This window comes from Sturnira hondurensis, unplaced genomic scaffold (genome assembly GCF_014824575.4).
Source record: "Sturnira hondurensis isolate 20B ecotype Veracruz unplaced genomic scaffold, ASM1482457v3 Scaffold0007865, whole genome shotgun sequence".
Lineage (NCBI taxonomy): Eukaryota > Metazoa > Chordata > Mammalia > Chiroptera > Phyllostomidae > Sturnira > Sturnira hondurensis.
Window position 1 is genome coordinate 13,241,889 of NW_028080496.1, and position 24,651 is coordinate 13,266,539.

At 48.8% G+C, this 24,651-nt stretch overlaps 1 protein-coding gene across 1 annotated transcript in view; it reads right to left on the reverse strand.

Moving 5' to 3' along the window:
• Positions 1 to 24,178, reverse strand: part of UBE3A (ubiquitin protein ligase E3A) — a 60,781-nt gene extending 36,603 nt beyond the window's left edge. Inside the window, exons 1-4 of the mRNA XM_037053801.1 lie at positions 23,630 to 24,178; positions 9,376 to 9,439; positions 7,151 to 7,269; positions 4,164 to 4,208 (exon numbers count right to left, since the gene is read on the reverse strand). Of these exons, the coding sequence (XP_036909696.1) occupies positions 4,164 to 4,208; positions 7,151 to 7,170 (65 nt within the window). The 5' untranslated portion in view covers positions 7,171 to 7,269; positions 9,376 to 9,439; positions 23,630 to 24,178. The remainder of the gene's footprint in view (positions 1 to 4,163; positions 4,209 to 7,150; positions 7,270 to 9,375; positions 9,440 to 23,629) is intronic.
• Between the last annotated feature and the right edge of the window lie 473 nt (positions 24,179 to 24,651).

The following is a 24,651-nucleotide window of genomic DNA, read 5'->3' on the forward strand; positions in this document are numbered from 1 at the left end:
CTCAGCTGCAGGGGACACACAATGGCTGGGGGACAGCCCATTCCTTCAGCAGCAGAAGATGGCTTTCATGAGCGTCCACAGGTGACAATGGTGGGGAAAGTGGCTGAACTGTCGACATTCTGAGGGCAGAGTCAGCAAGGCTCGGAGAACTGGACATTCAGTGGCTGGCCATGGGCATCTAACGAGGGGTCAGCCAGAGCTGGAGACGGAAGCACGCAGGCTGCGGCTCTCACCCTGCCGGGACAGCGGGGGGCTCCTTCACACAGCCCACTGAGCGCTGACCCAGAAATCGGCCAACACGCTGCCACTTGCTCTGTCCACTCGTTGTCTTGGTTATGCACCGGACCCCACAGCCTGAGCACAGGGAGTAACTACCAGAGATGGGAAATATGGAGTTCCTAGACATTACTTTGAAATCATTAGGAAAATTAAAGAGTCTAAATTACTATGTTCAAGGAGACTCTACTACATGGTACGTATAAATTTAAAATCCAGGAAGAACACAGGTAACTCTGAGTACAAAGATCTGCATTACTGTGTTAGTTCTATTTTTAGGCTAAATGACATGCAGCTGTTAAAAATGTTTACTGTTTTTCTGCACCTTGGGAAATAGGCAACACTAAGAATTCCTAAAAACAAACAGGTACATTCTTTTATTTTATAGAATTACTATTTAAAATGCACACAAGGTGTTTTGTAAAAGATGCCAAATACAAACGTGTCTCAAAACACCAAAAACAAAAAATTGTGCTTCAATAAATGTAAGAGGTTGCCATCCACCAAATACCCTCACGAACTCTCAGGTAACGCCAAGGACCCTTCACAGCCTGTTTGGTAAATCATGGTTCAAAGACAATGGCAGAAGAAACCTGGACCAAGTCACCTCACCGCCTGCACCCTGGCCCTGACCTCCACAGGTCCAGGGGTTTGCTAGAGAGGTGGCCAACGTGAACATGAGGAGCTATATTCCCACCGTGGTCACAGCCAGAATCGCAGATGCCTCGGTAGATCTCATTTCCTGTCCCCATGCTTTAGCCTGGCAAAGTGAAGCCATGTGACAGCGTGATAAATCTACTGACACCTAAAACCCACGCCTCCTCTGAAAACTAGTGGCCCACATCCTATCACACCTCGAATTCCTGCTGCCCTTGGATCTTAACAAGGGACACTTCTAGGTGTCTCTGTCCTTTACTACTGACTCAGCCTCCTGACCCGATGATGCCCCGAGGTCTGAACACACACCTCTGATGCAGGCTGCCCCCACCTCCACCGCTTCACAGGAGGGTTGCTGGGCCTCTCAGCTTTCGCAGAAGCCTGGCTCCCCATGCAGCTCTCTTGTGCGGGTCTCACAGACAACTGAAACCGGCCAGCCTACCATCGTTCCTCTACTGCCCTGCATGACACACACACACCCCATCCCTGCAAACAGTAACAGCTCGATTTGTACTTTGAAACTCACATCACCTATCTGAATGTTCTGGCAAATTACCTCCTTCCTTCGATGTTCTGGCAAATTACCCCCATACCCTAAAGGCTCTGTTTTGCCCCCAATGACATTATCGGCATGGTGACCTCATCCAAAAGGAGCCCCCAAAACACTTGACTTCCTTGAAGGCCCTGCACCTCCTCTCAATTTCAGCTGATTGAGACTTTCGACATAATAAACATACCATCTCTGACCATCGTCATGCGTCCTTATGAAAGCCTCACTCACACTGAGCCGCCAGCCCTCTGACCCCTCAGGCTTTTGCAGCTGACCCAGCACCTTTGCCTGGCTCCCCCGCCTTTCCCAGGGTGGCCACCGCCAGTGCCACGGACTCAGCTATTCCAGCGGCAACAGCCTTCACACACACCACCAGCGGCCCAGTCCCACCTGCTCTGCTGGTCCCCAGCCTACACCTGGACCACACTGCACCTTCCCGTATGGCCGGGTCTCTAACTGCAGCTGGCCTCTCAGTGGCATGGCCTCTCAAACTAGTTGGCTCTCTTCCTGACCTGCTCTACCCAGTGGCTTTCCAAGTTTCCAGTCTTCTCGACTCCCCAAACCAAACACTGCTCCGCACAACACTATGAAAACATGCCTACGAAACTACAAAGGTACCTCGCCCCCGTTAGGATAGCTACTCTAAGAGAAATACCATGCAATCACGGGGCTGATGAGAACATGAAGAAATCACAACCCTGTGTGCAGTGGGCAGGAACAACACGGGACAGCCACTGTGGGATACAGCATGCAGGTTCCTCAAAAAATGAAACACACACTTGACCTAGGACTTGGCAGTCGCACTTTGGAGCTCACACTCAGAGAACAGAAAGCAGAGTCTCTTAAGAGCTATGCGCACACCCACAGCTGTGGTGACGTCATTCAGAACAGCTGAGACACAGAAGCAGCCTAAGCAGCCCAAGTATCAGGATGCACGGATAAATCCAAGTGCAACATGCACCCAACAGTGGATTATGCGGCCCTGAAAAAGAAGGGAATTTTGACCCAGGCTGCAGCGTGAATGAACCTGAGGGACAATATGTTAAGTGACATAAGCTGAATACTGTAGGATTTCACTTCTACGAGGTGGAAGAGTCAAAACCAGAGATGGAGAGAACCTTGGTGGCCACTGGGGGCTGGCGAGAGGGGTGACCAGGCGGGGAGAGAGGAAGGGGACAGTCTCAGTGTGTGAGACGAGCTGCGCAGGAGAACGGGTGCGGCTGCACAGACACGTGACTGGACCTCACACCACTGAAGTGTGCACTTGAAAGTGATCAAGGTGGTACATTTTATGTGTTTTTCTCAAAAAAATGTAAAAACAAAAGGTTACACAAACACATACACTGTAGAAATGCATTTTAGAGTCCTTTCTTGGAAATTCTCATGTACAGCAGCATTTTAAAGATTTCCACTACTCTGCAGAAAGAACCCTGCCGCAGGCCCCACCCCATTCAGCAACCAAACCCCCTTTCCAAGCAGCACCGGGTACGATCTCCACGGGACAGAACCGGCGGTACGGTAGCTCTGGCCCCCTCCACTGAGACAGCCACCCAGGCACCCCTGGCCTTGACCCCCAACCCCCACCCTCACCTATGAGCACATCTGACGTCCTAACCTCCTGGTTTCACAGGTCAGGGGTCTTTGTTCTCCTCCACAAGAAGCCCCGCTCCTGTGCTCCCCAACCCCAACCTCTCCTGCCTCGAAACCCTTGCTTCATTAGCCACCGCCTCTCCTGGAGCTTAAGCTTCTTAAATTCTCACAACTAATCACTGAAGTCTAACCTACTTCATTTTCTGAATATTCTTCTTACACCCAGACAGCCTTATCATGAAGTGCCACTCTGCCTGGGCCCTGGGCAAAGAAAGCTCTTGGTACCCAAGAGCTGAGGCCTCAGGCTCCCAAAGGCACATGCGCCTCGGCAATCCTGTTCCCCCACTGCCGAAGTGACTACAGACACGTGTCTAACCAGACACGCAGCAGCAAACCCTCTCCTGACTCCTGAGGACTCTAAGACACAGGCCAGGCTCTGCACAGAGGATGTGGAAAGGATCTGTCCTTTCTGCTGGTTCACAGCTCCTTCACTTCCGGCCTTTCAGTCAGTCTCCGATCCCAAACCCTCAGCTGCCTCCCGAGACTTACCACGCTGCTCCGGAACTCTGCTCAGGATTCTGCCTAGAGCAGCACAGCCCTCACTTCCAGCAGCCCGGCCCCTAGTCACGCATTTCATTGAACTTGGCCTTCCCTGGCCACCCCAGCTCCCCTGCACCTCTGCATCCTTCTACCACAAGGACCTAGATGAGCAGCTTGCTGTGACCGTCCCACTGGGCAGACTGGAAATGTCTGCAGGTCAGGAACAAATTCTGGTGCATCTCTGTACCCACAACACACTTCACAGATAACTGTTACACTCAACTCTCTCCCCATAACTGCTAGGTGAGCAAAAAGACGCAAGAATCCAGGAGTGCACCATTGTCCACTGAGAAGAAATCTATGATGTGCTACCAGGGCTTAGAGGTACTTATTTGGCAGGAAAAAGAGGAGATAATAGTTCTATCCCCCGATTTATTTTTTAAGGCATTACTCTCTTTTAACTGAGAATTATTGTCAAATAATGTGACACCATTTAAAGGAATCTAGGGTGACTTGAAACCCACCGCAGCCCCGACCCAGTCACACTTACATTCGGCTAGATTCAATGTCGTCAGACTGAGGTTCTCCTGGTGATCTGCAAAAGGCAATGGAGCAAAGGTAAGTAAAATATTCCACACTCCAAAACAGGGGCAGAGGTCATCTGGGAAGACACATTTGAAAAAAAGAGTTTGTCCGTAACAGTTCTAAAAGTAATGTGAGAAGAAGTAGTTGGGTCAGACTGCCACACGGCCCATGTATTTGGAAGGGCTGGACCAATAAAAACTCAGTGCATTTTTTTGTTAAGGAAAGGAAACTGTAAGCACTATATTTGGATACCAACATATAAACCAGTATAATTATTCACAAAGTCAAATACTTATAATAAAAAGAGACGACTAAAAAACTTCCTACAACCAACCATTGGTTAACCACAACATCCAAGGTGTTGCCGGGTGCCCACAGCCCTGAACTCTGCATCAGGCCTCAGCAGGCCACCACTGGGTGCCACACGGATGATCCAGCCCTACGGGCACCAGCTGGGCAGAGAAATCAGGCAGACGCATCGGGCACACAGGCCTGAAATATTTATTACCTGGGCCTTTGCAGAAAAAGCCTGCCTACCTCTGCTCTAGCTAAATCCAATCGAACCCTCACAGCCGCAGTGAACTTTGACACACCTCAGTCAGACTTGTAGCCTGACCCTGACTGACGTGGTTTGGCCAGGAAGTGAGCTGGCCCTGGACACACGTGCAGGACGTGCGCCGGCTGCCCAGGGCACTGGAAGTCCACTGTGGACAACTGGGCATCAGCATCAAGAGACCAACAGTCGCCAGTTATTTTCTGCTGCTTTTTAGCATTCTGCTGCGATCTCAGGTAGAAACGGTCAGAATTCTACGACGGTAAAAGCCTTTTCTTTCATTCTTGGTCATGACCTAATCTGGCCTATCCCTCTCACGTAGTTGAAGAAATCAATTCCCATTACCTTACTCACGTTTATAAACAGCGTTGGTCAGTGCACAGTGCGGTGAACCTACAGAACACTGATGTCTAACACTCTCAACTGTTTGAAGTGCATAAAGTGTCTTTTAGAGGTCACAAGTTAAAATGTTCACAATGACATTACAAAAATGTGACCCGTAAATTTCTCAGACTTGAGACACCAAATTTTGAACAATTTCAACAGAAGAATCTGCAAATTTTTCAACAAAGCCACCAGCAAAAGAAAAAGTATTTTGCACATTTCTTATCTTTGAAAACCTCAATTCTTTATCAGACTTTCACAATCACCCTTCACTGCAGGCCAGAGTCCAGCAGCTGAAGTCCTGACTTTGGACCTTCTCTGCGGTGCATCTACATTTTCAGTTTCACACAGGACCACATCATGACTAAGGACCGGGCACGCTGGAGACGGCAGTGACTTGGCAGTGACACAAATGTAAAAATTTCACTCTGCCCTCTCCCCCAGGGAGCAAGCAAATCACCTTCAAGACACACCCAGCCCCCACCTGACTTGTGGGTGAGAACCCCAAGACTGCTTCCACACCTGTGCCTCTCAGGAGAGCTAAACCTGAGGGCAACCCCGTGTGCTGGCTGACTTATGTTTGACAGCGCGACCCTCCAGCCATCAGCTGTCGCACTGCAAGCAGGCAGGGAAGGCATGCAAAACAAAAAATAACCCTGCTGGCACTAAGGGAAAAGAGGCAGATTAGAAGCTTTCAAACACATAGGTGGCAAAACTCAAAATTAACAAGGGAAGAAGAATGGGGAAATGAGGACACAAGGACAGGAAAGTTAAAACACTCCTGCAACGAGGTCAAGATACAAGCAAGAAATGAGCAAGTGCGAGTCTCTAGAAGCGAGGGCGCAAGTGCCGCCACGCTGGGCTTCTGCAGTGGGACAGAGGTCAGCACATCACACAACGGTAACTAAAGGCCCCTGCCCAGCTCCTGGGCCCTGCATGAGAGACCGTGAAGCACTGGCATCGAAACACTTCCCAACCCTTATAAACATGCTAGATGATCACGGTCTGTTACCAGGTTAAAGCAAGTCATTTAAACCAATTCAGTGTAAAAATAAAAATAAAAGTTGAAAGATTATTATCCTGAAACAGATCTATTCTAGGTCTCATACACGTGGTTAACACAGCTGTTTTTACAAAATGGACATTGTTGTTCACTGAGTGAAAAGCGAACATCCACAGAAGAAGAAGAAATAGTTTGCTCGCAGAGAAAGAGGAAGAGAACACAGCTAAATCAATTTCTAGTCATTTCACTCACACCATCTTTCTCAAGCATTCTAGCATTCTAAACAGCCCAAAGGTAGGATTCCAAGCTCTCAAATCCGTGAAGCATCTCACAGCACACTTTATGCTCTCCTGTCAGGTTTTTGGAAGTAAAGATCTACCACATGCTGGTAATTTCACCAGATTCAGGAGAGATGATCAAAGGAAAACCAGAAATCACAAACTCAGGTCAATGCACAGTTTGTCAGAATCGCAAATCAGAGCAATCACAAGTGCCATTAGAAAAAAAGCCGGGCAGGCCTCAGTGTTAGGCCTCGGCTCGGAGGCAGAGCGTGCGGCCCCCGAGACCCCCACCTGTGCGCTGCAGCGTGAGCCCAAGAGTTCGAGGGAGGCTCACCCCCTCCACCTCAGTTCTCTGGGAGGGAGAAGCATGCTCGTTTTATCCCACTTGTCAATACCTCCGGAAACATTCCGTTAAAACCCTCATCACGGAAACGGCACACTTTAAAATGCATACTACAAACTTTTTCATAGTTGTTGTAGTACTCAGAGTAAAACGTTTACTGAAATTTTTGAGAACTATTTTTCTGTTCATTCACACAGACAGGTCTGGGGGGCAGGAGAGAAGCATGAAACAGTTTAGAGGGGAGATTAAATAGAGAAGCCAATCAACCCTCTAGTCCTCTGTCCCCAGCAGGGTCCCCACCAACTATACATTTCCTCTGCTTGCTCACAGCATGGAGTTTACTTAACAGACAGCCTCTTCAGACTGTGAAATAACATTCAAAAATTACCTTTTACAAGCTGTGGCCATTCGTTGACATCAGGGTGATCACAGCTCTGAGTCACTGATTAAAACAGGTTGTCACACCAGTCCAGCTGCTAACTTGGTCTGAGCGTAGATTTAACAACTCTAATACATTAAACAAATCTTTGATTAGAACAGTTTAATACATAAACCCGACACACTTGTTCAAAAAGTTATCATCAAAGCTTCGAATAAGTGTTCAATGCAAATTTCATCCGAAGAGTCGTTACAGAAATTCTTTACGGATTATCTTCCAGAATCTTTTCTCAAATGATCTCTTCCCCTGAGAAAATGTGGTCATAATCTCTATCACTTTTACGGAGTGGCACCACTTACAAAGCCTCTGGTCAACAACATCTTGTTTGCATCTCATGGCCTTAGGCCCGCTGCTAACTAAGGCAAACACTGCAGCAAGATTTCAAAAATCAGGTAACTACGCGGCCTCAGATTTGAGGGCTTAGTTAACTAAGCAGCGCTGACTTGCCCAAGATTTCAGTACCAGTGGTGATGCTAGGACTCGGCCCAGATCTACTGACTTCCCACAGAGGGTTAGAGTGTGTTGGTCTGTTTCGTTTCGCTACACCGAGTGGCATCATTTAAACACGTGTGAATGAGTCGAGACTGAGAATATGAACTGGGACCCCACGATTGTGGCACTATTTAAAGGGGTCTGACAGACATGGGGTTTTCCAGGTAGTCAAATGCTTCACAGAATAGTCATGTACCTACATAAAGGAACACAGGCACTGAAGCCTCGCCCTACTTCTAATACTTCAGTGGAGTCGTCTAACATGAAAATGCGCTCAACTCTCTCTCAGCCATAAATCCATGGCGATTCAGTCTCGTGAGAAATGGCTGACTATGAAAACACTTCCCCCTCCCTAACCTAGCATCTTCGCATCCCTTTGCTTGGCCTTAGCTGAACTTCCCTGATTGCCGTGGCTTGAATTTACCCGTCTCAATCACATGGCAGCTTTGCAGACATGCCTCCGAGCTATCCAGTATCAAGAGCATGTTCCGTGCAGCCGTGCCTCCCCTGACGATGTCTCTACCCCGCTGCACACCCAGGACAAATCTGAAACACCAGCTGAGGAAGATGGGGAAATGAGGAGGGAGGAGAGAGGACCCTTGGCGGTTAACACCGTCAAAGGGACAAGTGTGGGGCGGTGGTCCCCACCAGGGACCCAGGCCCACTTGGAGGCAGTGAGGTTTCAGAGAATGCCCTGGCAAGGCTGGAGCCCGCACCTCTGTAGCCTGTATGCAGCTCGGGCTTGGAATCCAGATGAGGGTGAGGACTGGCCTTGGTACACAGAAGTGACGGTAGGGACTCCAATAAACGGGACACGCAATTCTTCCTAGAAATCAATTTCCCAGATGTTCCTCTCATTACTACCTGTCTCCTGATAAGAACCTAGAACATTCTTAAGGTCCTACGGGGAAGAGGCAATGGTCCCCCTGAAATGAACAACACTCCCTCTTGGGTTCTCAGGAGATGGACAATGGGTTTAGATTTAGAAGGCTCAAGCAAGGCTAACTTTCCAACCTGCAGACATAAAAATGAGAAAGTCAAAATAACTTTTGATTAACTGTGGTACATGAATTAATTCAAGAGCCCCACGTTCTTGGAAAATGATGGGGTCGAGCCCTCCCTGCCAGCCCCCCCTTCCAGGAGGTCCAGCGCCCACCAGCTCACATGCAGGTGCCAGCACCAGTCTGGACGCCGGCCCCCCATAGGTCACTCCCTCACCGGGAAACCTTGGGCAAGTCATTTAATCTGTCAGAGCCTCTTTTTTTCTGCAAAAGGCCAACCACTGAGGTAGCAGCAGGATCTGTTTCAGAGGGCTGTCATGAAGACAGACAAACTGACAGATGGGAGGTTCGGAACAGGGCCGGGCACAGTCAGATCTCAGCAAATGGAAGCTATTTTTAACGCCCTGCTGAAGAGCCCAACCTGCCTCCTTGACCTTGTTTGGCGTATTAATTTACTTCTCACCGCACACTGACCACTCCTAAATTCTTCCCCAGGCCCAGGTGGGCCCCTCACACAGGCTACCTGGTGGCACAGTGATTCAGCGCCTAGTACCATGCTTTAACAATGGCAGGCACCCCAATTTGCTGAACACATTTGCCATCACTCTAACCATGACATTAAGACACACAGGCAATGTTTAATTCAAAACAAACAAACAAACAAAAAATAGAGATACATACCATATTTCGCCAAACTTCTAAGGAGCTGCTGGAGTCTAAAATCAGGATCTTACAGAGTTTCAACCTAAAATATAAAACACCTCATTCAATTTTTATATAGACAGCTGGAAAAACTTCCAAAGAAAATCTTTTTCTATAATATGAGAGCAAATTCATTTTTGGTAGTACTTATGAACATCAAAACACACTCCTATCAAGAGACAGGGCCCGGCTGCTGGGGCAGGGGCCCAAGGCCGGCCAACCTCCCTTCCCACCCTCACCCTTCGCTCAGCGAAGGGCCCCTCGCCTCCTCCCATGAGGGCTGAACGCACATGCAGACTGTCTGACTGCACGCCTCTCACCCCGCCCCACAGAGACCTATAGAACTTCTGCTTTCCACACAACTCCACACGACTCCACACGCTGGGCATCTGCTATTTCAGGCACACACGGGCACCTGTCTGTCCTCAACCTGCCCTGGACACACCTTTTGACCTCCAAGTGCCGGGTCTCAAGTTGTTGTATCAGAGAAAATGCTTTAAAAGTATGTAAAACAATGCAACCTGGTATATTATAGGGCCTCGCAATATAGTAGCAATTAGTGTTTCTTAAATCGGATAGTCAATGAAAAGTTAACTTCTCAAAAAATACATTCTAAAAATCTAAGCATGCGCCCAAGTAGACACCTTGCGTCTCAACCCATGCACATGATCAGAGAATCGCTCAGTGGAAGCGGGACCTGGGCCCGTCTCCTGCTCTCACATATCAAGAGACCAGGTCCAGGAGACCCGCCCAGCACCCCACAGGCTGACGGCAGACGATGGACACACATGTGTGGCTGATGCTTGAAAATATGGACTTGAACTACACAGGTCTACTTGTATACAGTTCTTTGTAATAAATACTGTATTGTGTTTTCTCCCCTTTGTGATCACCTCGACAGTATTCTTTCCCATAGCTTACTCTACGTAAGAATGAAGGATATCATCTGCAGGGTCTGGCAGGAGAGCGCCTGCTCGAGTGTGGTGGGCAGGGTAATAACATGGGTGTGACAATGTATGGTTTTAATTTGAACGTTTCACCTAAAATGTCCTAGGGTGTGCTAGAGTCTGATACTCTTATGCTACAGAATGACATGCTTGTGATTCTATAATTAAAGAGTCTGTAGGCCCTGGATGGTGTAGCTCAGTGGACTGAGTACAGGCCTGTGAACCAGAGTATCGCGGTTCAATTTCCAGTCAGGGCACATGCCTGGGTTGCAGGCCAGTTCCCAGGAGGGGATGCACGAGAGGCAACCATACACTGATATTTCTCTCCCTCTCTCCTTCCCTTCCCCTCTAAAGAAAGAAAAATAAAATTATAAAAAAGAGTCTGTAACCAACAGGGGCGTTACTTGTGCCGGAACCTGCACCTACCGTACGAAACGAGTGCCCATTGATTGCTATCAGTAAAGCTGTAGCCAACAGATGGCCCCTCCCTTGTGACCACCAGCCAGGTCCCCACCTCAGGGCCTCATAGCCCACCCTCCATGACCCCCCTGTGAGATGTCATCCATCCCCACAGCCCCTCAGTAACTTCTCAGACACATCCTTTACGCCTTGACCTCTCCAGTCAAAAGTCTGCTACTCCCCATTGGCAGTGGTGCGCGTCCACCTGGACGAGGATCTAAAACCAAACTCGAGCCCTGGCTGGTGTGGCTCAGTGGACTGAGCACCAGCCTGTGAACCAAAGGGTTGCGGTTCAATTCCCAGTCAGAGCACATGCCTGGGTTGTAAGCCAGGTCCCCAGCTGGGGGCACATGAGAGACAACCACACACTGATGTTTTTCTCCCTCTTTCTCCCTCCCTACCCCCTCTCTAAAAATAAGTAAAATCTGTAAAAATAAATATTAAAAAAAAAAACCTCGATTACTGCCCATAAAAGGCACTCCACCCAAAGCACTTGCTGTTGCCCTGGTCACACATGAACAAACTGGTGCCGTTCCTCCCCGCCCCCCAACCCTGCATTTTCATTCAGCCTGACCACGAGGCGGCTGACACTTGTTAACCTTCATGTCCCTCACAGCCATTCAGCCAACAACCGACCACTAGCTAAAACTATCATTATGTATCAGCTGTACCTCAATAAGAAAATGCCAACTGGATTTTGAGTGCCTGCAAAGCGGCTGGAGACACAGTGGCAAACCAAGTAGACATACTCTCCGGTCTGCGTGAGGGGAACGGGCACAAAGAATACAAACCTCAGTGAACAAGGCACCCACGGCGTACTGCTCAGTGCCGTCCCCCAGCAACATGGGCTGTGTCCAGAGTTCCTACTCAAACTGGGGGAAGGGGACAGACATTCTTCAGAAGTGACACAGAACCGAGCCCTGAGGCGTGAGCGAGATTTATCAGATGCACTCAGACAGCCCATGGGAGGGTCAGGGCAGTGGCACCCTCCGTCCAACAGCTGCCTGGGCGCAGAAACGCTCCCTTTCTGCAGCCGAGGCTCCCTCGTGTTCCCGGACAGCAAACCGCTCACCAAGTCTCCGGAGGAAAGCCCCCCCAGTACTCCAACACCGCCCCCAATTCTCCCTTCATTGGCTTTTAACTGCTTCCAAAACAAAGCCAAACATCCTAAACATTTCAGGCGAAACCAGACACAATGTGGCCCAAACCCACCCATCCGGCCTCTGCTCTCCCAGGCTAGGCTGAACTTCGGAGAGCGCTCCCAGAGTAAACCTCTCACACAGAGGCTTCTTTCTCTCAGAGGCCCTCCAACCAGCAAGCACAGGTTAAGGTTTGGACTCTAAAAGCCATGCTCAGCCCCTCATACTGCCCCGCTAGTCTGTACCTGAAAGCTGCTGACTCTCTGAGGTGCCCCTTGCCTCCTTCTGCCCCGGGGACCCTCGGCGCTTCCCCAGGTCCCTGCTGCCTGTGCCCTCGCCTCTGCTGCTACACTCACCGTCCCAAACACTGTGAGGTGGCCGTCACTCTGGGCTACAACTGCTCCACGCTTTCCCAGTGTCCACAGGATCGATCTCAGACTCCAACACACCCCAGGCCTGGGCTACCACATGACACCGTGGCCCGGGCGGCGGGGGGCGGGGGGGCCAGTGATGGCACTGGGTCACAGTGAGCACAGCCCAGCAGAGCTACCTGTACCTCTGACTCCAGCGCTTTCCTTTCTCAGGACTTCACCAGAAATGCTCCGCCCCTCTTGGCCAACCTCCACCTCACCTGTGTACCTCAGCAACGCCCCACTCGTCCTACAAGGCAGATCCCACAGGGTCACCGAGCTCTTCTGCAAATGGCCAATGCCTTCTTTGGTCTTACCATATATTCCTGACACCATAAAAGTGTACCCCAGACACATTCCTCCAGACCTTGAAGAACAGCTAGGTATGCTCTCTTGCTCATCAGGGCCTCTTGCTGTGAGCTGACGGATGGCAGGCAGGCAGGGCTCATCTTATCCTCACTGTTACTTGCATGGTAAAGGGAGTATGTCTTCTTGACCCAGTGCTCAGAGGGGACAGGGGGTCCCTCAGTGCCCCCTCTGAGTGAGAAGGGGCGGATGCTGGGGCACTCGGCAGAGCACTGAGGGAGGGCCTAGCCTTTGCAGGAGCAGGGAGCCTTCCACGCAGCCCTCTTTGGACACACCCTAACACCGCCTGGAGGGGACCCAGCTGACCTGAAGTCCCGCAGCTGGCAGATAAAAACAAGGTCTGACACTAACCGATAACAAAATCCAGCCAGCAATTACGAAATATGCAAACGGGAAAACATGACCCACAACCAACAGAAAAACCAACTGATGAACCCTGAAGTGAGAGACCTGACGGAATCTCAAATAACTATCACGGCTATGCTCAAGGACTCGAAGAAACAGTAAATAAAGAAACAGTAAAACAAATCCAATGGAATTTCGAGCTACACAAACTAAAATACGGAAAGTCTTTGATGCTGCAAGGAAAAAAGAAGTGAAATAGAAGACAGAGCAGAACGGAGTGCAGACAGACAAGACTAGAGGCAGGCAAACTCGGAGCGATGACGTGGAGTGGTCTCACACCCGCAGCCAGAGCCCTGAGGACAGACAGGTCCGGGGAGAGCTGTGACTGTTTGAATCACAGCGAAAGAAACAATGGCCGAGACTTCCCAAATCTGAAGCAACCTCACAGATGAGAGAGGGAGATAGTGAGAGGAAAATGAGAGACAGCAAGCGACAGAGAGAAGGGGGGGGGGGAGGAAAGAGGGAAGAAAGTGAGGGAGGAAGGGAGAGACGGAAGAAGGGAGGAACTCAAAAAACCCTTATTAGGCTAATCACAAAACCCGTGATAAAAGAAAATCCTTTTTGAAAGGCCAGGGAGAAAAGGCTACGGTACTGGAAAAAGAAAAATAAGTACAACCACAGACTTTTCCTCAGAAGCAAATGCTTGAAAGAAAAACCCGACAGCCTAGACTCATCTATGAAGCAGTAACACCCTCACACCGGGGAGGCCGACCACCACCTCCTACCACTGCGATGCTGGGGAGGCCGACACCCGAATGCGGACAAAACAGAGCACTGGTGGTAGGAGGGTAAAAGAAAACAACGATTTGGGAGAAAGATCTGGAAATGCATTATCACTATCCCCAACCCAATAATCACAAGCCTGGTTATTTACCTGAGAGAAAAGAAGCCCTACACACTGCAAAGGATGTTCACACCACCGTTCACTGCAGCTTTACTCCGGACAGTGGACAGCGAGGAACTGACCACCGCCCCAGTGTCGGACAGGGTGCAGCGCAGGCTCCTCCTGCCTGCTGACCTCAGACACACGGGCACCTCCCACCTCAGGGCTTCCATTCCCGCCCACCACCCTTCCCCCAAAAGCGGCCCCCACAGGCCCACAGGCTGGCTCTCTCCCCTCCTTCCCTCCTGTACCTAAGATGCCATCTCAGGGAGGTTTTCTCTGGCTGCCCTAAACTTTGCACTCATTCCCTCCGGCCCCAAGACCTCGACATCCCATTTTTCTGCTTAAAAGTACTATGCAACACACAGTGCCTTTTACCTAACTCGTATACAATCTCTCTTTACCCACTGCATACCGGACCACGACAACAGAGTGTCGGTGGGTTTTGAGCGCTGCTGTGTCCACTAGCACCTGGAAAAAATGCTTGTGACCCAGCAGGCACTCGCCACGCACTCGCCACGCACTCGCCACGCACTCGCCACGCCAGTGAGGCAGGCGCACGTGGGGCCGTCCACACGAACGACCTCAGTAGCATGCTAAGAGAAAAACAAGTTGTACAAGTTCAGTGAAAAAATCTATGCACAAGAAGTGAAGTTAGAAATTGAAATTTAGTAAACAACCCATTAGCAATTAATGTTAAAAAAGAATAAAATTCTTAGGAATATATTAAACAAAGTATATTAATTTTGAATAAAAATGTAAGACATATACACTGAAAACTACGAAACAAAAAAATTAAAGAACAAATAAATGGAAGGCACCCCATGCCCATAGATCAAAAGACATAAAATTAAGGTAGCAATACTCGCAGCTAGATCTACCAATTCAACATGAATTACAATCAAAATGCCAGCTGCCCTTTTAGCAGAAATTAACAAATTAATCCTAAAATTCACACAGAAATTCGAGAACTGCCAGAGAGCCAGAAAGGTCTTGGAAAATCAGAACAAAGTTTGAATATTCACATTTCCCAATTTAAAACTTACTACAAAATGTACAGTAATCGAGACGGCTGTGTTGGCGGCTGAAGTAACAGACACACAAGTGAATGGGAAAGTCCAGAAATAAATTCTAATGTTAATGGTCAACTGCTTTCCGAACACGGGCACCCAAAACGACGCAGTGGGGAAGAACAGTACGTACTTCCAACAAAGGGCGCTGAGACCGCTGGCTCTCCATGAGTACAAGAATAACGCCAGGGCCGCCACACCACGCCCAAAACTCTGACTTTGGGAGGTGAACACACAGCACAATCTACAGGTGATGGGTACCCTTAAAACCTGTACAGTTTTACTAACCAATGCAACCCAATGAATTCAATAAAAATATATATATATAAAAAATAAAAGGGATGAACAAAAAAAGTTTTGGCGGGGAAGCAGAGAAGTCAGAACCCTCACGCCTTGCTGACATGTAAAATAATAACAGTGCAGTGACTTTGGAAGAGGGGGACAGTCCCTCACAATGGCAAACATGGCCGCCCTAGGACCCAGCAGCTCCCCGCCTAGTGTGCACACCTGCAAGAGGACTGAATACACAGGTGCATGTCCACACAGAAGCTTATATATGAATGACTATGACAACATAATAATAAGCAAAAATTGAAAATAATTCAAATAGTCACCAACTGATGACTGAGTAAACAGTTGTGTATATTCATAAAATGTAACATTACTCAGTCATTCAAGTAAAAGGAACCATATACAAAAGAACGTGTATTTTATGACTACATTCATATGAAACGTGTAAAATAGGCAAATCCATAGCGAAAGGAAGACTGCCAGGGGCTGGAAGACAGGACAACCGGAGGAGGTATGAGGTTTTCTTTGGGGGACGATGAAAATGTTCTAAAATTAGATAGTGTGATGGTGATGGTGTAGAACCAAATATGCTAAAGCCCACTGACCTGTACACTTTAAAACAGTGGAGCGCATGGTATGTGAATTACATCGCGATAAAGTTAGAAACTGTAAAAAATGGATGGCATGATTTTTTGAACCCCACCCCAAAAGGAAAACAGCTCCATTTATCTGTATTTCTACAGATACTCTATTTATCTGGTTTGCTGGGCACTTTATGTTTTCCTAGACATAATTCACTAACTGTTAAGTCTTAGAACTGGATAAAGAAAACTTTTACTTCTTTTACACTTAAAAAATATCCACTTATTTTATTTTCTGTAGTTCCTCACTTTCAAAAATAATTAATTCTACACACCAGTATTTGAGAGTGATTTGGTGGGGAGGGGTACTCACCACAAAATACAAGGGACTCTCTGGAGACAGGAGAGTGTTGGAATGCCTGGTTTCATGAAGCAGGGGACCCGCCTAACTACACCGACAGCTGAGGCCGCACTGGCCAATCCGGGTCGCATGGTCACACACACGAGAGCTTTGTGGTCACAAGGACTGTGCACAGAAGAGAACTGAACTCTCTGGAGTGACCGACCCTTGGCCTGCCCTCCCCTCCCCACCTGTGTGCGGTGACCACATCCAAATAAAGTAACTCTGAGCAACTGCACAAGGCCGATGGGTGAACTGCTGACCCTAAAATGCCGCCTTTCCCCAGAGCCGTGTGTACTGAAGTGCTCTGCTGTGTGGCTTGGGGCTTCTCCTCTGAGAGAGTCTTCTGAGCGCCGAGCTCAAGCAGCATCTACCGAGAGCCTTTAGAAATTCCAAGTTACCAGAATTCTTTCAGTCTCCCGGCTTTAACGATAAATCACTTATTCTGGTCAACAACTCAAGAAGCAAATGTGCCCCACCGTCCCCAGAATTTATTATTACAAACTTGTCCTCTAATTTGCACTCACTCCTATATAGTGCCCATCCCCCAGGCAAACTCTCAGCTCTGTCCTGATGCTACTGAAAATTACTTAAAGCTCCAAGCTTCACTTGTCAGCCCATGGCAGACATCTCAAAGCAACCCTAAACTGACTAGGCAGCAACTCACTCCCTCAGCATGTACAAATACCTGGAACTGCAAGAGAGAGTGAGAGACAGACAGGCAGACAGCAAGGGTCTACAACTGTTCTCAAAGCATCTTCAATCCAGGGGTAAGTAAATTATCTCATTTCAGCTGAGGTAAGTAACCCATCTACTTTCCAGCTGAGACCCATTTGTGTTTAAGTTCACCCTCCCCACTGTTCATCTAGCCCAAAAGAGGGAAGAGAAATGTTCAGAGGGAGGGGACTTCTTACTGCATTAAAATGAAACTGTGAGACTTTACTTTTCATTTGAAGATAATGTGAAATAGAGTACACTGGGCAATAACTACACTTAAAGAAATATACAATAATTTGAAATGCTGAAATCTAGTTTTGCATGTATAAAACACTAAAGTCAGCTCAGTTTTTCTATTATAATACTTAAGTGTTCTCATTTCAACACTAAGGTTAGCTTTTTCTTATTTTTATTTATTTGTGCTTAAAGATTTTATTTATTTATTTTTAGAGAGGAGAGAAAGAAATGGAGAAGAAATATCAATATGTGGTTGCCTCTTGCGCCCCCTACTGGGGACCTGGCTCACAACCGTGGCGAATGCCCTGACTGGGAATAGAAACCAGCAACCCTTTGATTTGCAGGCTGGCACTCAATCCACTGAGCCACTGCCAGGGCTCAGGTAAGTTTTAAGAAGCACTTCCAGTCTGTCGATCAGGGCATCCTGCCTTGGCTACCAAACTTGGTCCATTTAATTGTTTTCCCTGTTCTTTAAACATGTTTGATGTGTGGCCCAGCCCTCTCAGGCTGCTATAACAAGACCCCACAGACTGGGCGGCTTGTAAACCACAGAGATTTAGTCCTCATGGTTCTGGGGCTGGAAGCCCAGGATCAAGGTGTCAGCAGCTTTGGTGTCCGGTGAGGGCAGCTTCCTGGCTGGTCGGGGGGTGGGGGGGGCGTGCGCAGTGTTTCAACATATGAATTTTGAGAGGCCTTAAACATTCAGCCTGCAGCAATGTTACAGACATAGCAACATGTATAAGAAAGTAAACATGAAAGCAGCAACTTAATTAGGAAAACTTTTTATTTCTTAGAAGACCTAAATCTGAATTATCTTTAATGGTGTAGTTTCTATCACCAACATGGACTATGACAAAGTGTCAGCTCACTTCAGAAAACCATGATAAAAGGCAAATGTTACCCAATTTTCTCAGCATGAAATAGGATTTATCAATTAGTATACACGCCACATACCACAGGTGCCCCGAATGTATCTTTTCAATTCCCTAACTAAAAGCAGTAGATAAATCCTTACTTCTGGCACACTGGAAGGTTATCGATACCGACACGTACACAAACACGCAGGTATGATAAATAGATTCCTAAGAAAAAAGTCCTAAGATAAGGAACAGGCTGGTGGACAAAATCCACATTTTCTCCTGTGACCCACACACAGAGAAAACACTGGGGCATTTCATTCTTTCCCTTCCAAAGCAGCAGATTAGGCCTGGCATCTGATAAGAGAGAGGAAAGTATTTGCTGGCAGCTGGGAGAAACTCCTGTCACGGTATCTGCGGAGCTCGAGGAGCCATCTCAGAAGAAAGGAGCATTGGTTTCGGAGGGAATGAAAGAGCACGAGGAAGCAATGAACCCCGTCCCTACTGATGGGTGTGTTTGTAGTTATTACATTATTCTCTGAATTGTCTGCATTTTTACTTTGGGTGAAGTTTGGAATTGATTCTCCATCACAAGGAGTTTTTTACAATAAATGAGTCCAACTGGTGGCCGCAGTCCCCAAGGGCAATCTCAAAACTATCTTCTCACCTTCCAGAGGAAGGCTACTCAGGCAGAAGTCTATCAGAGGCTTGAAATGCGTGAGCCGTCCATCTTGTCTCAAGGAGACCTAAGTCATCCCATCAAAGGAGCAGTTCTAGCAGCATCTTCGTGTGGTCCCCAACAATATGATGTGTATGAAAAGCAACATCATGGGTTACTGAGAGTACACACAATGGGCACGTTAAGAACTAAGGAAGAGCTATAAGCCTGCATCTCACAAAGAGGTCAAAAAAACTTTCGTGTTTCATTTTTGCGTATCATAAAGGGATCTATCTCTGCTTGACTAACCTTGGGTGGTCTGGAAGGTACAGAGGACCAACTCCTGGAACACCATGAGCGGTGGAGAGTCCCCAGCCACACGAGCCGGCATGCCGGTCAGCCCAGTTCCACTCGGGCAGGCCGGACCCTCAGTGCGGCAGTGCTCCGGGCTCACACGCTGCCTGCAGGCTTCTGTGTGCAGCTCCGGGGCTGACCTGAATTGGCAAAGCCACACGGTTCTCCTCTGTGATCCACATGTGATGTCTCCTATGAGGTTCCAGCAGACTTCCCACAATGGGGCTTCCAATTCTCCTCACAGATTCATCGCCAAACCTCTCTTCCTTTCTGGTCAACCTTATGATTCACTTGCCGCTTACCAAATTAACTGGAGAGGTCAAAGTAAAGCAAATCACAGAAGGGATCCGACTCTGGATGAGTAACACTGAATAATGCATCACCAACCACTGAGATCTACTGTTTATGTCAAATGTAGTTACCAAGTTTAAAGTGAAATCATACATTAAACAATTCCCCAAATACTCTTCTATAAAAAGGTAAACAATGTTAATGGAGAAAGCAGGACAATGTACCAAGGTTCCAATCCTCCGTCTACCACTAGCCAACTTTGCTTAGGTAAATCCCTAACCTGGTTTTACTCGTTTTTCCAAGAACCACATCTGAAAGCTGTAATCCTCTTAAATGGACAAAGTGAGCCACCCAACTGCACGACAGAGGAGAAGGAAGGCTGGGAAGGCTGAAAGAACGGCCTGCTCACCACCAGGAGGAAGCCACAGAGGAAGAAGGATGAAGCCCTGATCTCCTGACACCTCCGCTTTAATGGCTCTCAGTGGCTTTTGTTCACCGAACCTGTTAAGACTCTGAGGCACTTAAAATTTTATATATAATCTTAGGGAGTTCAGTCACACAGCTTAGAATCCAACAGTGATAACTGTCAGCTAAATCTCACCTGCAAATAGCAGTATACAAAAAAAAATACTAGCTTTATTTCCTTTTCAGATAGGCTTTAACCTGATAATCGTCTTGACTTTTCCTCCATAATGGCATGTACTTGTTAGAGATTTCCTAGATCACAGCGCTGTGACATTTCTGATATTAAACAAAAATGAAAGCTGGCAAAGCAATTCATCGGGTACTTATTAATAAGGAACTTCATTTAAAATCCAATCATATAGCATCCTTAAGTGTTTCAAAGTCCTCATGTTTTGGACACAAGTTCGCAGATGAACACTCTTTCTATTTACTGCAAGTCTACTTCCTCCTGGATTGGAAAAGAAAGCCCCGACTGTTACGGTCAGAAGAGGTCCACCAATGGCATCTTGGGACAGCTGCTTTCTCTCACACGTGTGGCAAACACGGATGGCCGAGAGCATGGCTGTGCACGCTGGCTCCAAGCCTGTGCCCTCCAAGTGCGTGGCCCTCAACGGGAGTCCCAAGACACAGCCTGTGGTTCTGGCCTGGCCAGCTGGGTGACTTCAGGAAAACCATCTTGAAGCTCTGCACTTAGATTTCCACATGCGGAAAAGGAATGGAGTAACTGACCTCAAGGACAGGCCTACTCAGATTCAGAAGTTCTATGAATCTCTGATCAAAAGACAGCATAATCACTGAACCTCAAAAAAATATCAGCATATATATAGGCAACTGTCCGGTTTATCTTTAATTTTACACACACACTATGTACCAGACACTGGGTGGCGGACTGGGACCGAGATACTAAGGTATGAAGTCTCTGGCATGTGCCCGACAGCTGCATAGAGAAAGGGGCCCAACAGCCTCCAGAGAATGGCAACTGGGGGCAGGAGGTTTGGGGTCCAGAGCATAGAAGGGCTAGGGAGAATGAGGCCCCTTTTTGTGACAGGGCTTCACGAGCTATGTGAAGACAGTCACTAGAAGCTTCCACAAGGCAGAGACATGATCCCTGCAGCCCCTACCTCTGCTCACAGTGCGTACCTAATAAATGTTGTTTGACCACTACTGATTTACTGGTAACCGATTCATCCGTATTCTGCTAACAAACACACTGTCGTGTAAACACTAGGCATCCTTACCCTTAAAGAATGTGTTGAGGGCTGGTCAGAAAGAAGACAATGGGGAGGGTAATATGCTACAACCCACTGCATAGAGGGCGCTTTGAGATCATTCAGGAAACCTGGGCAGGAAACTTCAAAGGATGGTAATGCTCATTAAGTGCCTCTGTGTTGGGCACTTTACATACTTTACTCTTCAAAATGGAATTCCTTTCACCATCCCATTTTACAGGAGAAAAAACTGCAGCACAGCAAGACCGAATAACTTCTCAAGAGGCAAAAACTAGATGGAGTAAGGGCAGAATTAAAAGCAATGTCTAATTCCAAAGCTATTTCCACTCCACATACCACCATGCCTTTCATTCTTACATTTTATCTTTACACCTGCAGCCCGGACTAGCAAAATCAGCCAAAACTGCTGTCCCGACTCAGAATGAAACAAGCATCTAGCTTTACCCAAGTATTTTACCTGAATAATGATCACTTGTGAAAATGTCTTCACAAAGGAATCAGTAAACTAATTTTGAACAGCTGCATATGTGATGTTCCTACATTACACAAGCACAAGGCTAAACAAAACTACAACACGACTGAAGAACATAACCAGCAATCCTTTCAGAAATGGACATTAGTAAATATCATTCCCAGGGCTGGGGCTGAGGAATCCAGCTATGACCCATAGTTTTGGCTGTATATTGAGAGAAACGTCAAATTAGTATTTGAGAGGACAGAGGATATTTTTGGAGAAGAGGGAGGAATGGTCATTTAAAAATTAGCTTTAAGAAATACAAGTAATTAAATATTACATGGCAAAAACAAGGTACATGCCCAATCAATCTTGTTAAAGGGACTGGACAAGTGGGACCAGAATGTGTGTTCCTCACACTTCTGACGCCCAGGTTCCCTCACTTAAGAAGTTACTTTTTAAGCCATCAAAAACAAAAGGCTTACAAAACCTCTGAAAAGGGATCAGACACTAATTTGTATCACAATTTGTATAAAGTTACACTCCCCAGTGCCCAGAGGATGTGTACATATTAACTAGCAAACTAATGCCAGTTAGCAAATATTGACACAGTAGGATCAGCTTACTTTAGATCCTAATTTTGCAAACAGTCACTATTTCTTGCACCTATTATTTTTGTTTTGTTGTGATTACAGGTGTCTTAAAGGGCTTCTAGATATCCTTTGGGTTTATCAGCACCATTATTAATATTGCATTCATTTCATTAAAAATGTGGCAAGTAGCTCAGATTTACAAACAGGATCTAATTCCAAAGTTAATTCCATTATACCCATGACAAACCTTTATTTTTTCTTCCTAAATTCTCAACTATTTGACACAGTCTACGAAATAATCCCGTCAGGAAGCATACTTACTTCTCATCCTGTTTGTCCAATTCCTTCAACAAATTTATTGGGTGTCTAGTGTCTTTGAAACCTAACTTTTAAAGAGCTGTACATCTAAACTTTAGGTCCTTTCCGTCTCAAGCCCTTTTCTTTCTCCCCCAAAATTCTGTAGGAATTTGCTGCTTCTCTCAATCCTGAAAGCAGCGCAACGACTCAAAATTATGGATCGTATTCCCACTACTTCATCACGGAGGATAACTTTGAAATGCAAATACACGCTATGAGTTTACATTTTCACCAGTACCCTAGCCACTTAGTAAATGTAATCCCAAACAAACTCTGTAACGATTCCATTTCAGCACGCCCATAGGACGTTCTAAAAAATTCAGAGACTCAATTCTCTTCAAACAGCGCCTGTATTACACTATCTTTAACAATGTTACGGACGAAAGCATTTGCCACATTCATTCCTGACTCGACCAACAAAACCCTACACCCCAGGACGAGGAGAAGAGTCCTTTTCATGTTCTCAACTGAAAATGAGGGGGTGGGGGCGGGGGGGGGAGAGACAGGCGCCCCGTTTGCAGGCTTGCACCGAGCAGAGCCTCCTGCCAGCCCCAGAGCACACGCTTCCTTTCAGAACCTGCGAGTTATCTGCAAACACAGCCCTGGGCTTCCATTTAACACTTCGTCTGCGCTCCCTCTCCACCAGTCACGCCCTAAACCCCAACCTACCCCGGACCCCGTCTAAACATTTCTCTACCAACCCCAACCACCGAGAGCGAGCGGCCCTTCCCGGGCTGGGCCCAGGCCCGGCCCGCGATCGCGGCTCCGCGAAAAGCCACCGCGGCTCTCGCACGCCCGCCCGCCCCCAGGCCCGCTCGCGTCCCCCGGCGCCCCAGTCCTCCCGCCGGCGCACAGCAGCACTGACAGTTACGGCGGCGGCGGCCGCGGCCACCAGGGCCTGCTGCTGGCACCGGCCCCTCCACCCCACGCGCCCCCAACACGCGCCCCGGGGCTGGGGGCGCCCCTGCACTCGCTGGTGCCCGCCCCGCGGGCCGCTTGGGCGACAGTGGGGCCCCAAGGAGCTGCCACCCGGCGTTCCCAGCCCAGGGCCCGGCTTCGGCCACACCGACCTGTAGTCGCCCCCGCGCCTGGGCTGCGGCCCTCGCAGCAGCGGCCGCCTCACTGGTCGTCGTCGCCCTCGCCCGCCGCCTCCGCCCGCCACCGCCTCGTTCCCTTTCGCTGCCGCCACCGCCGGCGCTCATGCGGGACCCGCGCTTCTTTCTCCGGAGACTGAGGCCGGGAAAGGGGACGCCGGGGCCGCAGAACACCCCGAGCTCGTCGCCAGCCGCCGCTCCGACGCTGCCTGTCCACACCGGGGGGCTGCAGGGCCCGCCTGGCCGCGGCTGGGCTGCGAGCTGCTCCGAGCGCGGCCCCGAGGAGGAGCCGAGGGAGGCGCCGCCGCCCGCGGCCGTGAGCGCCGGGTCGGCAGAGGTGACGCACAAGCGGGGGTGGCGGAGTGCGCGAGGGAGAGGAGGGCGGTGTGTCGAGCTTCCGGCCAGGGGGGATTCAGGTTCTGTCGCCTCCTGCAGTCACCCCGAGCCCAGTGCCACCATCTTGGGAAAAACGCGGATCTCGCGACCGCGGCGAAAGCCGGGAGGATTGGAGGGGCGGGCCGAGTGTCCCGGCAGGCAGCGCGCGCCACGGGTCTGGGTACGACTCCGGGTGGGGACCGGAGACGCGGCGCTCGACCCCGCCCCCCTGCGCGGCCCCGCCCCCGTCCCTATTGCCGTCGTCGCTAGCGCAGGGGGCGTTGGGAAGGGGAAGTGGCTCGCGGCTCTCGGAGTCCCACCAGGGTCGGTCGCCATCTTGATGCTGGGAGGAGGGGGTAGTACTTCCCGAGAGCCGCTGCTGTCCGTCCCCCGACAGAAAGAAGGGATCGCGCCCCGGAAACCCCGTGGAGTCCCCGGGAGTGTCGGAGAGCCCCCTGCTCTGCCCAGCGGAGGACTGTGCAGGAATGTGGTTGCTCCCCATTTTGTTGTGGGACGAATTGAGTTGAAAGTGGGCCGAGGGGGCCTTGGGTGGCCCTCAGCCCGCGGCGCGCAGAGTCACCCGAACGCTAGGTTTCCGACCCCCACCATTTCCCTGCTGCCTA